The sequence below is a fragment of the Falco punctatus genome (assembly GCF_963210335.1).
Source record: "Falco punctatus genome assembly, chromosome: 3".
In the NCBI taxonomy this organism is placed as follows: domain Eukaryota; kingdom Metazoa; phylum Chordata; class Aves; order Falconiformes; family Falconidae; genus Falco; species Falco punctatus.
Genome location: NC_137582.1, coordinates 12,611,371 through 12,626,186, shown reverse-complemented (window position 1 = coordinate 12,626,186; position 14,816 = coordinate 12,611,371). Strand labels below are relative to the sequence as shown.

The following is a 14,816-nucleotide window of genomic DNA, read 5'->3' as shown; positions in this document are numbered from 1 at the left end:
TCTCTCACTGACTGTGTCTCACCTGGGGGTTGAAGTGGGTGTGTGCCCACAGGTGTGTGCTCACCTCCACAACAAGGTACCCAGAAGGGAAAATGCGAGCTCTGATGTTTACTTTCTCCACTCTCCCTAATCTGCTAGGCAACACCACCTTCTCTGAAAGGTAAACACCTCTTCAACCTTGTGACAGGGCCTGTGTTCCAGGCTATGGCATGTGGAATGGATCAAGGAGGAATTTGGAGACAAAAGCTTGAGAACCTGCCTGTGGGAGATGGGTCCTTCAAAGGATGCCACTATGGCCAGGATGGAGACTGGCAATCCCAGAACTGGAGTGGTTGACCAAGACACCATGGAGACATCCTTTCCACTTCAATGCGATGGTTATTGCCCAGCATGGATGTGCAGTCCTGCCTACTCTCTCAGGGATGCTACAGCTATTCGTAGGTGTATGAATGCCTGTATGCACATGTGGCAGGGAAGGTGAGCACTGTTTTTGTCTGGTATGGTAGCTAACTAGGTGCAGGGTCCCAGGCTCTTTAGGTCACAAGCAAGTTCCCCTTCAGGTGTGATTGCTCTTCACAGGCTTTCTTGGGGTATGTGCCCTCCACAGTTTGTCATAGGCCAGAGCCCCTCAAGCTTTAGAGGTACAGTTGCCACTTCTGTTCTGCTCTGTGATGGCACCTCTCAGCACATACCATCATTACACAGCAATGGCCAAGACCGAACATTGGCCAGACATGCAACACACCTACCTGCAGTTGCTGCTGGGTGCAGAAGTACATGACTAAGTGATATGCAGGTAACATGCTCACACTTGCTTCAGAAATAAGTATATTTTAGGCGTTATGCAGATAGTATGAACACATGTTTTCTTATCTGGTAACACTACAACAATACAATAACAGTAACAAAGAAGCTATCATACGGCAAAGATCTACCATCAGCTCCAGGGATGCGACACACCCAACAAACCACCATTGCTCCCAGTTACAATTTCTGTTATAGGCAGGGTGCTCCAAGACTTTTGAGGTCATGGAATTCCTCTTTGGTCCTCACAGTCTGATGTTCAGGAAGGTCCAGAGCACGCTGGCTGCTATCCCTGCTGCCATCCCATAGCTGCACCTCACACTGCCTGCTGCATTGGCATTGCAGAGGTCGCTGCTGCAGCAGGAGATATTCCTGCTGCCTCTGCTGAAGTCCTGATAGGACTCACTACATGACGAATCGCAGCCCTTGTTGATGATTTTGATGAACCCTATGATCTCTGGAAGGAAAGTAGGACCATTACTACATGGACTCAAGGCAAGGCAAGCAAAGCTTCATGGAACTGAATAATGAGATGTTATTCTTATCTGAGCTCACTTGGAAAAAAAAGCATGAGTGGTTCCAAACAGCTGCATGGTTTACTCTAGCACGTTGTATTTTTGAGGTGTCAGTTTGTCAGCAGTGGGGGAAGAGTTTCAGCCACAGGTGTTTGCTTAAGGCAGTGTACTCCACAGCACAGTTCTCGGGGGTTTCTAAACCAGCACCAACTACAGAAATTCTAATAATTTAATTAATAATGAAAGTAGCCATTGACACCTCCCTAGGGGAGCCTAAGCTACTAATGGATGAGGAGCAAGCATGTGGGTAATCTTTCCTCATATCCCATATATCTTCATTGCACAGAGACTTTGAACACCCAGGGAAGTTATGGAAACATGGCTATCCCCATTTCACAGATGAAAGAGCTATTGTTTGATTTGTTTCTGAGAGGCACAGCCTAATTTTCTGTGGCTGGTTTATACTCAGTAACCTCTGGTTACCAGCAGATTACAGTCTGCATGAGATCTCCTGATCTTGCACCACCTATTCTGGACACCAAGCCTTTGACAGATGCAAATTCAGTGTATAGGGCCAGGGGATTATACAAAGTGTTTGCTCTCCTGCATGTGAATGCATGGTCATGGGTTTGCTTAATTTCCAACAAGAACAATACCTACTGGAAGTATTACGTTTACTGCCTATTAGATGCAAGTTTGGGCATGCCAGTGATGGGGTTTGTGCCCCAGCTCTAAGAGCAACTGAGCTGTCACCACAGATCTGGACAAGGCAAACATTTTTTTGCCCGATCCATAATGGGAGAATTAAGTCATAATCTGTTAAAGGAGTTTACCCAGGGACACACAGATGGCTGCATTCAGAGCTGGCTGTAGATGGGCCTAGGTGAAACTATGTCCTTTTCACTGAATTCACCTAAAATCAGCTCTGTCATTGAATGCTCCTAACTTCATGACTAGTTTTCACCAGACTCAGCCCCTCACATTTTAATTCATGTTCCATTTTTTTTTTAAAGCCATAAACTTAACTATCGCCCTTGAAAAAAAAATATTTTTGGTGTTATTAAAGAGAAATAAACCTAATTTTGTACAGGTGAGAGACATTTGTAGGTATTTGCAATGTCAAATGCAGCTGCACCCTCTTGAGATTCTTTCCCGGTACTGGCATTGTACTGGCCATATTGCTCAGTTTTTAGCATGATCTAGTGGCAAACACCGAGGAATTTATGGGGTACAGCATGCTCATGTTAATATGACTGTAATCACACCTTCATTGTCAGTGTGGGGAGAGGACTTAGTGACAGCCAGCATCATTACCAGAAGACCAGCTATCACTAAGGGATAAACATTTTTCTTCTGTCATTTCTACTTAACATGAAAGTCATCTGAAACCTCCCTTATCACCTTTTCTTCCAAGATGGCTTTTCTCTTCCTGCTGCACACTGAGCTTTGCTGGCCCACACCAGCTGGTGTATCTAGAATCAGGCTTGGACACCTGAGGCTCGGACCACACCTGGCTCTAACGTCATGACTAAGATATTGTCCACCCCTACTTTGCCTTACTGATCACATCTGTCTTGCACATTTCCGTAGTCTTGCAGTCCACTTTCTTCTGACAGTTGGAGTTTCTGAGCTGCCATGTGCAGCTGTAACACTGCAAAGAAGAACCTGAAAAAGACCAAGAAGGGTTATAAGAAATTGAAGCTCTCCAGGGAACTCGACTTAGGGCTTGCACTGGGAAACAGGACCATTCCTGTGGGTCCTCAAGGGAAGACAGCACCTCTGTTATTGGGAAAACAATGTTTTTTTCTGGTTTTGCTAGAGAATAGTACGCTTGCTTGGAGTGAGGGTCAAGTTTTGCAGGTGCTGAAGATGTTTCAGATGCAGACATTGCAGCGAGGGAGCAAAAAGAGACCAGCTGGATAGCTGGTCTCATTGACTGGTCTCATCAGTCAATAGGAAGTGCTTCCCAAATACTTCTTCCTCTGTATTTGGGATGCCTATCTCCGTTCCTGTCTGGAACAAGCTCTTGGTGATATTCACACCTCCTGAACCGAGATGAAGGCATGAAGCCCCCAGGAGGACAGGCTGATATTTTTTGTCTGCTTCTGAGCCTTATGCTGAGGTATTGCCAGGGTTGGATGAAAGAAGGAAAGCCCAGAGGGAAGAGGGGGTGAAGGTGGGATGGAGTAGGCGATTTGCAAGGTCTCTTCCAGCCTGTTGTCTCAGTTTGACCAGCCTGTGGCATGTTCTCTCCATCACCCCCTCTTAAAAAGCAAGGTGAAAACATGGCTTTCACCTCCCTCTGAAAATTCAGGTCACCACGTGTTTCCAGCCCCTTATGGACATGCCACTCTATGGGGGATACAAGTCAGTGCTGTTAACATCTGCTGTGCTGTTATGCACATCAAGCAAAGGCAGAATAAACATTGCAGCTTACCGGTGTCTAGCCATGATTAAAAATATTCCCCAGAGGAGTGAAAGCATTGTGCAATTACCTGTTCCTATTACCCACCTGTGCCCCAGGGCATCAGTGGAGCCTTGCAAGTCCGAGAGTTAATGTACAGATATATAGATATGTACGTACTTTAAACTCATGACCACCAGGCTTGTATCATGAATCCCTCAAGTCAATACCCTAATGCCTAAAATACTCTTCTAGGACATAGAAAAGCCCTATTTAGAAATCAGTGTTATTCAGAGCAGGAACAAGAAGTGATTTGAGGCACTTGGTCTCCCTCTGTCCAAGCCATTCTGGTACAAATGACTGATGTAGCCATAGAGGCAAGGAGCCAAACCCCAGTTTGCCTGTAATGCTATACTCTGCTTTCACATTTAATGCAATGACAGTCAAACTTCAGAGCACTCTAATGGAATCTGGCAGAGGAAAAGGTCTGGCCAGGACTGTACAAGACCCTTCCCAGCCTGTTCTTCAGCAGCTTCTGCAGAGAAACATTTCTGCTCAGATCTGCTTCTTCTGTTGTCTGGTAAATAGGGAAGAGCTCACTTAAAACCGCTTCTTCCCACGGAGTTTAGAAAAACCTGATGGTGTCCAAATCCCACCCATCCAGTTTATAAAATAACATGCCATGGCATTCTGCCTTTTTCTGTCCCATTAAAATTCTGACAATCTGTGGGGCCACTTCTGAAATGAAGACTCAGAAAACAAGTTGGAACAAAACTTACCTTTGCAGAAATGTTGCAATTTTGATAGCCTGGGAAGAAGAAAATTAATCCTCCCACCCCACTTAAAAAAACCCCTGCATACACATAACTATATCGTTTTGCTTAAATAACTTTGATTTCAACTATGTTCAGTTTTCTATAGGATTTATCTTTCTTGGGAGCTGCTCTGCCCAGCACTAGGATCACACCATCCGCAGGGTGGGGCTGCATTTTTTCCATGCAACACCCAGGACATCCTATCAAAAAGCAAATGTCTTCATACAACAACTATGTCAGCATTTCTTCCCTCACTGCCAAACCCCATCATTAGTTTTTAATCCCAACTGAAGATCTGCTGGAGGGGATGTGGGACAGACTCTCCATGCTGCCTTACCTGAGTCCAAGCACAGAACTGCTCCTAGCAGGAGGACAAGGAAAATCTTCATTTTGGAACAGACTCTCTTGTGGTGAATACGTTTTTTTTTCCCTTGCGGGGCAGTTTATATAGTGTGGGAGGTGACAATTGGGCATGCCCAGTAGGTCAACCTGTGAAGGCACTTGAGCGAGGCTGCCCACTGGACCAAGGAAGGGCTTGGTTTGTGGTGGTGGTATTTGTGTTAAGTGCCTCTCCTACCTGACTGCAACTTTCAGAGCTACCAGCAGGTCCCCTCCACCACTACATCCTCCCCTTCTACCCTTGGGCAAAGTGTTCATATGGGTGGAAAAAAATCCAAATTCTTTAGAACAAGGCTGGCCTTACGCATTTCACTGGAGCCAGTGAGGCTGCGGTTGCACCCTGTGAACAGGGCTCTCCACTCCCATTACTATCCTGAGTGGAGCTGTTGTATTTAAATCAAGGACGAAATGTTCTTTTAATAAACATCTTCAGCGATTTATCTGCATGTGTGAGTGCCTCTGTGGCACTTGTGGCATGTGGCTGCAAGGTATGTGGGCATATTACAGTGCATTGGCCTCTTTCAGGTATCAAAGTGCTTATTTGCCTTTATTATTATCTGTATTATCTGTAGTCTAATAAAAGGCAATGTCCAATTAATTTGGTTTTTATGTGTCTTGAAACCAAAGGGACTTTGTGATGGTTTTGTTTGGTATTGTTTTTATCTGCTATGTCTGTACCACGGCATGCTTCTCTTTAGCTGGTAGTCTCTCCACTATAGGCTGGGTGCAGTTTTGACACTTCAACCCACATCAGCTTGTACCGTAAACAATTCAGGCTTGTCACAGAAATGCCACTTCTCCTCAGAGATGAGGGTGAGTTCAGCCACATTCCAAAGTGAAGTGCAAATGTTTGCTTTTGTGCTTCGATTGAAGATTTCTCCCATTCCTCACATCCTTTGACCACTTCTTAGTACACACTGGTGTGAAATAAAACAGGCCTTTCTGCCAAATTCTGTTTGCTATGGTTTCTTGCTTTATTTAGGGTTTTTCAGAAATTTCAGGAACTTAGCACTTTGCAGTAATAGCCTTCACGGATCTGGTCTCAAGCAGTTTAGCTCTTGGGACACCAGGTACTATTTCAAATTAAAAGGAAGGTGTGCTGGTGTGTTGCTGGATCATTGCTCTTGATCAGTGGCTGTGGGATGAGTAATGGAGGGTCAGCTGGACTAAGTCTGCTGAAGTTAATGACATTTCCCTGATTTACACCAGTGGAGAATTTGGTGCAGGGGGTGATTTTGCAAATCGTATTTCTTCTGTGGATATCTTAAGTGCTTCCCCTTGGACTCTTGAACTTCTGTTTAAAAAGAAAAAAAACCAAACAAAATCAAGCCAACGCCTTCTTTCTGCATCTATTGACTTTTGCTTCATCACATTTTTTCAGATCATTTCACTTATAACCAAGGTTCTCAAAATCTGCTGTTCCTTATTCAGAGATATTTAAGGCTACTTTTTAAATCCCCAGTGATTTCCCCTGTAGGGTTTGGTTCCTTGTGTTAGGGAGGAATAGGGACAAGGGGAAAGTCTGATGGTCACCCCATCAAATCCACCCAGGCCTTGAATTAAATATTTCTTCTTTGAACAGCTCACCGATAAGCACGAGGGAGTGCTCTTTTCATCCTCAGCAGCCTGACTTGCTGCCAGTCTAACCCTCCTAGCACTAGTATTTCCTTTTATTCTTTTTCTAACAGTATCAGCGCTGCCAGTGAAGACCAGGACCCGTGGTGCTGTGAAAGAGGGGCACACAGCTCAGAGTCTGTCCCTGCCCCAGTCCTGCTTGGCTGCAGCCCCAGGCTGTGTGAGAGCCCAGAAATTCCTGGATCCTTACACCAGTTGTTGCTTCCCACAACTCTGGGAAAAAAACAAAGCTGGTTTTTTTTGAACATTGGTGTGCAGCTCCTGCTTGACTCCTGAAGATGGCAGACGTGCCCTGTTATAATTATTACACACACATTAACATGCAGTTGTCCATAGGATTGTGTGTACATGGTGTTTTTTTTATTTTCCTGATGTTATAAAATCCCAAGTTTGTCTAACTGCATGAAAAAGACCATCTATTTCCCCTGGGAATCTGAGAATGTCTACAAATCACTTGTGGGTTTGTTGTTTTTTTTTAATACTATTCCATGCTGTCACTGCAGATTCCTGATAGATACGTATGGAGCTTTCTTTTGAGGAGGGAGGGAAAGAGGACTTGATAATTTGCTCTGCCCTGGTCACCTGCCTGGTGTCAGGCTGGGAAGGTGGTGGCTGATTGTGGTACACAGCAGGGTGTCACGGATCGTATTGAGGCGCTGCATAACTGTGGTGGGCATGAGCTGGAAATCTGAGGACAAAAGGGGCAACAGGTGCAAAGGTGCCTGGGAAGTCTGGACAGAGGTACTGAGTGTCTCTGAAGGCAAAAGAAAGTTGCTTCTGCTTCCTGAGCTGTGGCAACCATTTTGTTAGATGGTCTGAAGAGTCTGTAGGGAAGCCTGCAAGATGACAAAGATAACATATTAAGACTTCAATCGCAGACTGCCTTTTTTGTGGGGATGTCTTTTATGAAGAAAAGAGAAAAAAACCCAACAAACAAACAAAAAAACCAAACCCAGAACCTGGCAAAGAGGAAACTAAGATGAAGTTCCACTCACCCATCCAAGCTCCTGAATGAATTGTAGTCCTTGAAAGAGCTGGATCATCAGGGAATCCTGCAGAGTATCCAGCCTCTGAGCTCAGAGGTCTAACACCTTCTTGGATGCTTTAGTTCAAGCCAGAATTAAGTGCAAGAACAAGAGGAGCCTTTCTGCAAGGCTGCCTGGCCCTGAAAAGAAGTGACTGTGTTGCTTGCTCAGCATGAACATGGCTTGCAGCTCCTTCTCAGAATGTTCTGAAGTACTTGTGTGGAGGTTGCAATGGGCTGCAGAGGGAACCTTACCGATTTTTCCACTCCTGGAAGGTGTTTGGTACATGTGCAGTGAATGAGCTGGTGAGTAAATGTCTGCAGTGATGTCTGCAAATCTACTCAGGCTGCGTCGATGTGGGAGGTATGATAAGGGATTTTAGTGGCCACTTTTAGGCATTGAAATGGGAATTTCTAACAGCTGCACAGCTGTGTTCTTGGGAATGTAAGCAGCCTCAGGAGCATTAGCTGTCCCAAGTCAGAACGGGTGGGGAATAAATGAGACTGGGTCACTAGAAGGCAGTAGGGGAAATAGCATTACAGATTCGTAAAAGGGAAGCATGGTTCCTAAATGAGGCATGTGATTGGATTGATAGGAAGACAGATAGATAAGGGGAGAGAAAGATTTAAAAATGAGTAGATACACAGATATCTACAGAGATGGATGGATAGCTAGCAGTGAGGAGGAGCTAGAGTAGCTGGTCCTGTGCACCCTCTTCTAACCGTACGTTTACAGGCAGGATTTGCTCTGCTTGTGACAAAAGGCCACAGTATGTCCCCTATCTCAGCCTAAAGTACTTCTCACGGAGCTCCCAGCTGTTTTCCACTCTCCTCTGCACACGCCTTGGGATGGACAGGCATGATGCTTGCCTGGCAGCAGAAAATATGATTCCTGCTGCTCCAGCACTGTCCTTGACTGCCAGCACAGACAGGCTCCAGCTGCTACATTGGTAGATGTTTAACACTTGGTTCATGTCATGGTCTAGCTTACACTACAAGGATTTAAATCTAGGTTTACTGTTCAAGTGAGCTTGAGAGCACGTGAAGGTAAGGCTAGGCTGCCTGAGACATCTTCTGAAGTCCAGCAACAGAAACCGAGCTGTCATTAAGAGCAGAACATTGAGCAAAGACAGAGAAGTCGTGGGGTCTCTGCCACTGGGCTGCTGACGGACCCTTGGATCGTGCCTTCCCTTCTTTGTGTCTCTTCTTCCTCTAATGACAAATAAGGCTCATGACTCCTGCATCACAAGGGAAATGTTTTGAGATCCGTGGGTGCAAACAAGTACAACCAACAAGCGTTATAAAGGTTTAATAAGCAAAGAGCCTGTTCGACCTTGAGTATTTCTACAAGAGTCCTGGCGCAGACCCAAACATCCTCATTCCGGATTTCATATTTCCGACGCTAGCCTGACCAGCCTTGAAGAAAAAGTTCACCTTGACATCACACGCGTTCTTGCTGACAACCATGAAACCAATGCATTGCTGCAAATTAATCCCACCATGGTGCTGATCTTGTCTGCGGAGCAAAGTGTAGATGGACAAGATTCTGAAGGCCGTAGGGGTTGGAGATTCCCATACGGTGGTGCTGTTGCTACGTTGCTGGTGCAGAGACCTCGGTGTGTGGGAAAAGCCCAGATTGTTTGTTTAAAATCTCAGCAACTTCAGAGCATCAAAAATGCATCTGACATTTTTTTTGTTATTTTGCTAATTGCTAAGCACTTTTGGTTGTAAAAGACTCGGAGCGTGGGATCCCTGCCAGCTTCTGCTGGCGATGCCTCGCACATCTCAGAGCTGTTTGCAGGAAAAAAGGAGTGCATTGTCCTATGCCTATGCTTTGGAGTTGGCTGAAATGTGGGGAAAGTAGTCTGTGCTATGACCACAAAGTAGTTCTCAGCTTGCTCTGCCATTACAAAACACTTCCTCACCCTCTCGAATACTAGGTGTTGCAGTTTCTGTGGACAGATGTAGCAAAAGGTAGTTTGAAATACCAGATGAAAACATGACTTTCCTGAGGTCACACAACAGGGCAACATCAGTCCTCAGACCAGGACCCTCAAGCACTTTAACTGCTTCCTAGTCTACGTCCTTTTCATTCCATCAGGAAAATGCTTTAACTGCTCTGGCCCCTATAAAAGACCAAAGAATATCGATGGGAAAACACTTGAGATTTCCAGTCCAGCTGCTGCAGGTCAAAAAGGGTAGACCTGACAGCTGGAAACACCAAGCCCCATACAGGACCAGCAGGGACAATTGCTCCTCATGTGCCAGTGCACTCAATGCGTGACCACTTAAGGTCCCTCCTTTGTCATAGAATTATAATATCATTTAGGTTAGAAAAGAACTTTAAGATCATTGAATCCAACCATCAACCCAGGACTACCAAGTCCACCACTAAACCATGTCCCTAAGCATCAGGTCTACAATGTCTTTAAAATACCTCCAGGGATGATCACTCAACCACTTCCCTGGGCAGCCTGTTCCAAGGTTTGATAACCCTTCCATTAACAAATTTTTCCTAATATCCAGTCTAAACCTCCCCTGCTGCAAACTGAGGCCATTTCCTCCTCTCATCCTATTGCTTGTTACTTGGGAGAAGAGACCAACTCCACCTCACCACAACCTCCTTTCAGGCAGTTGTAGAGGGCAATAAGGTCTCCCCTCAGCCTCGTTTTCTGCAGGCTGAACAACCCCAGTTCCCTCAACCGCTCCTCATCAGACTTGTGCTCCAGACCCTTCCCCAGCTTTGTTGCCCATCTCTGGACACGCTCCAGCACCACAATGTCTTTCTTGTAGTGAGGGGCCCAAAACTGAACACAGGGTTCAAGATGTGACCTCACCAGTGCTGAGTACGGGGGGACGATCACTTTCAGATCACTGATAGAGATATTAAACAGAACCGGCCCCAGCACTGAGCCCTGGGGAACACCACTTGTGATGGGCCACCAACTGGATTTAACTCCATTCACCACCACTCTTTGGGCCTGGCCATCCAGCCAGTATTTTTATCCAGCAAAGAGGACACATGTCCAAGCTATAAGCAGTCAGTTTCTCCAGGAGAATGATGTGGGAGACAGTGTCAAAGGCTTTGCTAAAGTCTAGGTAGACACCATCCACAGCCTTTCCCTCATCTATTAAGCATGTCATCTTGCCATAGAAGGAGATGAGCTTATACAAGCAGGACCTGTCTTTCATGAACTCATGCTGACTGGCCCTGATCACCTGGTTGTCCTGTACATGCCACATGATGGCCCTCAGGATCATTAGCTCCATAACCTTCCCTGGCACGAAGGTCCACTGATAAATGATGGAAAATGGCTTGGTGAGCACTTCTGCCAATTCCCTCAGCACTCATGGGTGATCACATCCATTCCCCATAAACCTGCGTGTGTCTAAGTGCTGTAGCAGGTGGTTAATCATTCCCTCCCCCCCCCCCCCCCCCCCCGAATTATGGGGGCTTCATTCTGCTCCCCATCCCTGCCTTCCAGCTCAGGTGGCTGGGTACTTGGAGAAGAAATGGTCTTACTGATACAAGAGTTATTTACTTTAAAAAAAAAAGAAAAAAAGAGGGAAAACCAAAAAAGTAAATATATATAGTGAAAATCAAGAGAGAATTTGAAAAACAGAGAATGTTAGTTAAATCCTTAGAAACAGTTAACAAAACATGGCCTTGGAAGAAGGAAGAGACACCATAAATATGTCCAGCTGGGGCACAAGATAAGCTCTAGGAGAACCAAAAGGTTAATGAGACTGAAGAGAAATTTACTGGAACTATGTGTGAACTATTCTAATTAGCATTCTAAAAGAACCACTCTAGAGCAAAGAGCCCTCTACTAACAAAACCCCCTCCCCACAGAACAATCTTTTAAAAAAGAACACTATACCTTTAAGTGGAGAAGAGACTTGCAAGAATGAATGAGAATTAAGTGTGACTGTACAATCTTTCAAAGTGTATAAAAAGTTCTGCTCTGTGTTGGGTGTGTTAGCTTTGCGGATCACCACGTAACACCCACCTCTGCGCAGACATGCAATAAGCAAATTCTCAGCTGTGTGTGGATGGGCTCTTGCACACTGGGCGACGAGCCCAGATTTGGGATAACATTACTATTAAAGACTGAGGCAAAAAAGGCATTAAGCACCTCAGCCTTTTCCCCAGCCTTTGTTACTATGTTCCCCCCCTCAACCCAATAAAGGATGGAGATTCTCCTTGGCCCTCCTGTTGTTGCTAATGTATTTATAGAAACATGTTTTACTGTCTTTTACAGCAGTAGCCAGATTAAGTTCCAGTTGGGCTTTGGCCCTTCTAATTTTCTCCCTGCATAACCTCATGACGTCCTCCTGAGTTGCCTGCCCCTTCTTCCAAAGGTCATAAACTCTCCTCTTCTGCCTTTATTGTCCTCATTTTGAGGCCAGTACTCATGGGTGGTACTGCTTACCTGACTTTAACACAGCTTGGGGAAGAAACGGGCACAGGAGCTCAGCTTATAGTCTCATGTATGGGGAAAGCATTTTCTTGAGGGAACGTATTTGTCAGGGCTGTCTTGTGACTTCTTGTGAATTTGTTGATAAATTATTTCCTGGGGTAGGGGAATGAAGCTAGGTTAATTAGCATTGATAATATACAACTGTAGGTTGGCTTCAGGGGCATCAGGTTGGCCGATGTAGATAAGGTGCAGCTGCGGCTGGTTCTGTTAAGTGGTTGAGAGCCAGTGAAGAGGGAGCAGCTAAGGAAGAAGCAGAGAGAGGAAGAAGCAAGAGAAGAGAGCAGCTCCTGAATGAGGTGAGGAAAAGGTAGCAGAGGGACTGGCTTGAGGAGTACGTTGGTATGAGATGGTAAAAGACCTTGTTGCAGCTTGATAGTTTGGAGAGTGCTGCAACAAAATAACATTTTGTTGACTAAGAAAGGTTTTGTAGAAATAATAAAGCTATTTGAAGTTCAGGATGGATTTTGCAATCAAACCCGGGTAGAGAGAACAAGATCAATCTAAAATGGCCAACCTCTGCGGGTTAGGACATGTAATTAAGGTGCAGGAGATACAGAATCAGTCCTTTTAAGTCATGTTTCCTTTTGCTTGAGCAAGTGGTCTATCCACAGATACTGGAATTCAGATTGTACTTGTCTTTGTCCCTCTTCTTAGAACTGTTCCACTTTGTGTTCACTAATTATAAACAAATTGGGCTGGCGAGATGCAGTGTTGTGAAGTAATTTGATTTTGATGAATGGCAAATTCTTATTAAAACTGTTTCATTATTTTTTTTTTCTGACTGCTTTATGAAATGCTCCAATGCTTAGGACAGCAGAAGATGAGTAGCACAAACCAGGAGAGGTAGTGGGAATTCTGATTAATATCTGTCATTTCCTCTTGTTTTAACTGTTTAGCTGGAAAATCGATTTGAAAAATCAACCCACAATTTCTTGAAATCATTATGAAAAGAGAGGTTTCTTTGCTAAATGTGGTGGATATGCATGGCTCTTTAAAGAGAGGACTTTATTTTGGCTTTATATCCTGTTTTAAGTACTGGCTAGGAGGCTCTTTGGCAAGCAGCCCCATGGGAATTAAATTGTTTCTAACTCCAGGCGTTGCCCTCCTCTCCTGTCAGTATCTAAGTATTCAAAATAATCAGTACAGGTGAAAAAATATCATTACTTCATAGTGATGTTTCTTTGTAAAACTTTGTAAAGAAAAAAAAAAAGTAAACTTCATAGTTTCTTTGTTGCATCCTCAAAGTTTTCTTTGGTGTGTCCTTCAGATCACTAGGTTTTAACTGCCTGTATCACACTCTGATTCAGTGATTCTCTGAGATTCTTCCCACATCAGCCACTAATGAAGAGCTCAGCTGATGCAATTGGGTTGTTGTATCTGGCCGTACCACCCGGGCCACTCTATGCTCAAGAGAGATGTGGTCAGGAGAGCTTGGGGTGTTGTCCAACTTATCCTAAAGCTGACACCTGTATTTGGTCAAATTGTTCCCCCCAGCTCCATTTGTTGGCTAAATCTCCCCTGACTACAGTGGGAGCTTGGATACTCAGCCCTAAATAAGCTACTACCTTGCAGACAGTTATGTTTTGTCAGATTCTCAACAATAGATGCACACCTGAAAGGGGGCAAAGAAGAAGAAGGAAAAAGAAAGTATTCATATGGTATGACTCAAAGCTGTTCCCAGCAGTTACATTTTAGGTTTTGTCACTAGAATGAAATCATCCCTCACACATGCCCAGGCAGGAGTCAGAGATCCCTTCCCCTGCTTGACCTTTAGAAACTGCACATCCTGCTTGGCTGTAACCTTTTCAGAGATGCCACAGACCCAAAGCATAGATTTTTTTTTTTTTTTTTTTTTTTTTTTTGTAATCAATACCACAGCCCTGCAGTGAGCACACACCGTAACTGCCTTCTGCCTCTTCAGCAAAAACTGTGATGCCAAAGGATAGAGATGGGAATGTACCAGGGACTGAAACAGACCTGGCAGGAGCCAAAGGAGGAGACAGATTTACAGCCAAACGGATGCATTTTTCTGATTAGCAGCAAAACTGATGAAGCTTAACTTCCCATGCATGTGGGCCCTCTGTATGCTAAGTTCCCTCTTTATGTATCATTACCTGTCTTTTGGCTCTCTCCCAGGACTCCTTCCTTTTTCGCCAGATGAAAGGCACCATGTTCAGTGTATGGATTTTCTGACTGGCCAGCTGCTGCTGCTCCTAAGTATGGTTGAGGAGCCAAGATTCCTTTAGTGGAACCACTCATTTGAGTGTTTCTCCTCTGTTTGACTGATTTTCACAATGCCAAGTGTAAGTTTAGACTTTTGAGCACTTTTGCCTTGTTGAGTTTGCTTGAACTTAGGCAGGATGAAAGCTAGTCAGAAACGTGGCCAGACTGGTGAACAGATAGAGGGATGGACAGGCAATGCAACTGCATAAGCTGTATTTCCATAGACCAGGTTAAGACTGATGGAACTGTAAGAACTGTATCCAAGAGATGACCAAAAACACCCACCACAAACCCAACCCAAAACCCAAAAAGGATAAAACCACCAAAGCAAATGTCAAGAATTTCAAGATAATACCAAGGATGATACAAAATAATTGCTGGCCAGGGAACAGATAAAGAGGTAGTAGGAAAGGTAATGGGTGCTGTTCCTCCCCAGTGGTCCACAAACCCTGTATGGAAGAAAGAGAGTCAGGAGTTCAGGGACAGTCATTTGGATGGTTCACATTGGATGGACCT

General features: G+C 44.7%; 1 protein-coding gene across 1 annotated transcript; it reads right to left on the bottom strand.

The window, feature by feature from the left end:
* Positions 1–397: 397 nt before the first annotated feature.
* LOC308061316 (prostate stem cell antigen-like) lies at positions 398–13,927 on the bottom strand. The gene is made up of 3 exons (XM_080381123.1): positions 4,876–13,927; positions 2,880–2,984; positions 398–1,261 (listed from the first exon to the last, which is right to left on the bottom strand). The coding sequence occupies exons 1-3, from the start codon at positions 4,925–4,927 to the stop codon at positions 1,050–1,052; spliced, it is 369 nt and encodes a 122-aa protein (XP_080237249.1). The 5' UTR covers positions 4,928–13,927; the 3' UTR covers positions 398–1,049.
* Between the last annotated feature and the right edge of the window lie 889 nt (positions 13,928–14,816).

Excerpts from the sequence above, each read along its gene's own strand:
- LOC308061316 (XM_080381123.1), bottom strand. The coding sequence starts at position 4,927 with ATGAAGATTTTCCTTGTCCTCCTGCTAGGAGCAGTTCTGTGCTTGGAC. Across the intron at positions 2,985-4,875 it reads AGTTCTGTGCTTGGACTCAG|GTTCTTCTTTGCAGTGTTAC; the intron begins GTAAGGCAGCAT and ends GGTCTTTTTCAG. Across the intron at positions 1,262-2,879 it reads GTGCAAGACAGATGTGATCA|AGATCATAGGGTTCATCAAA; the intron begins GTAAGGCAAAGT and ends CTTTCCTTCCAG.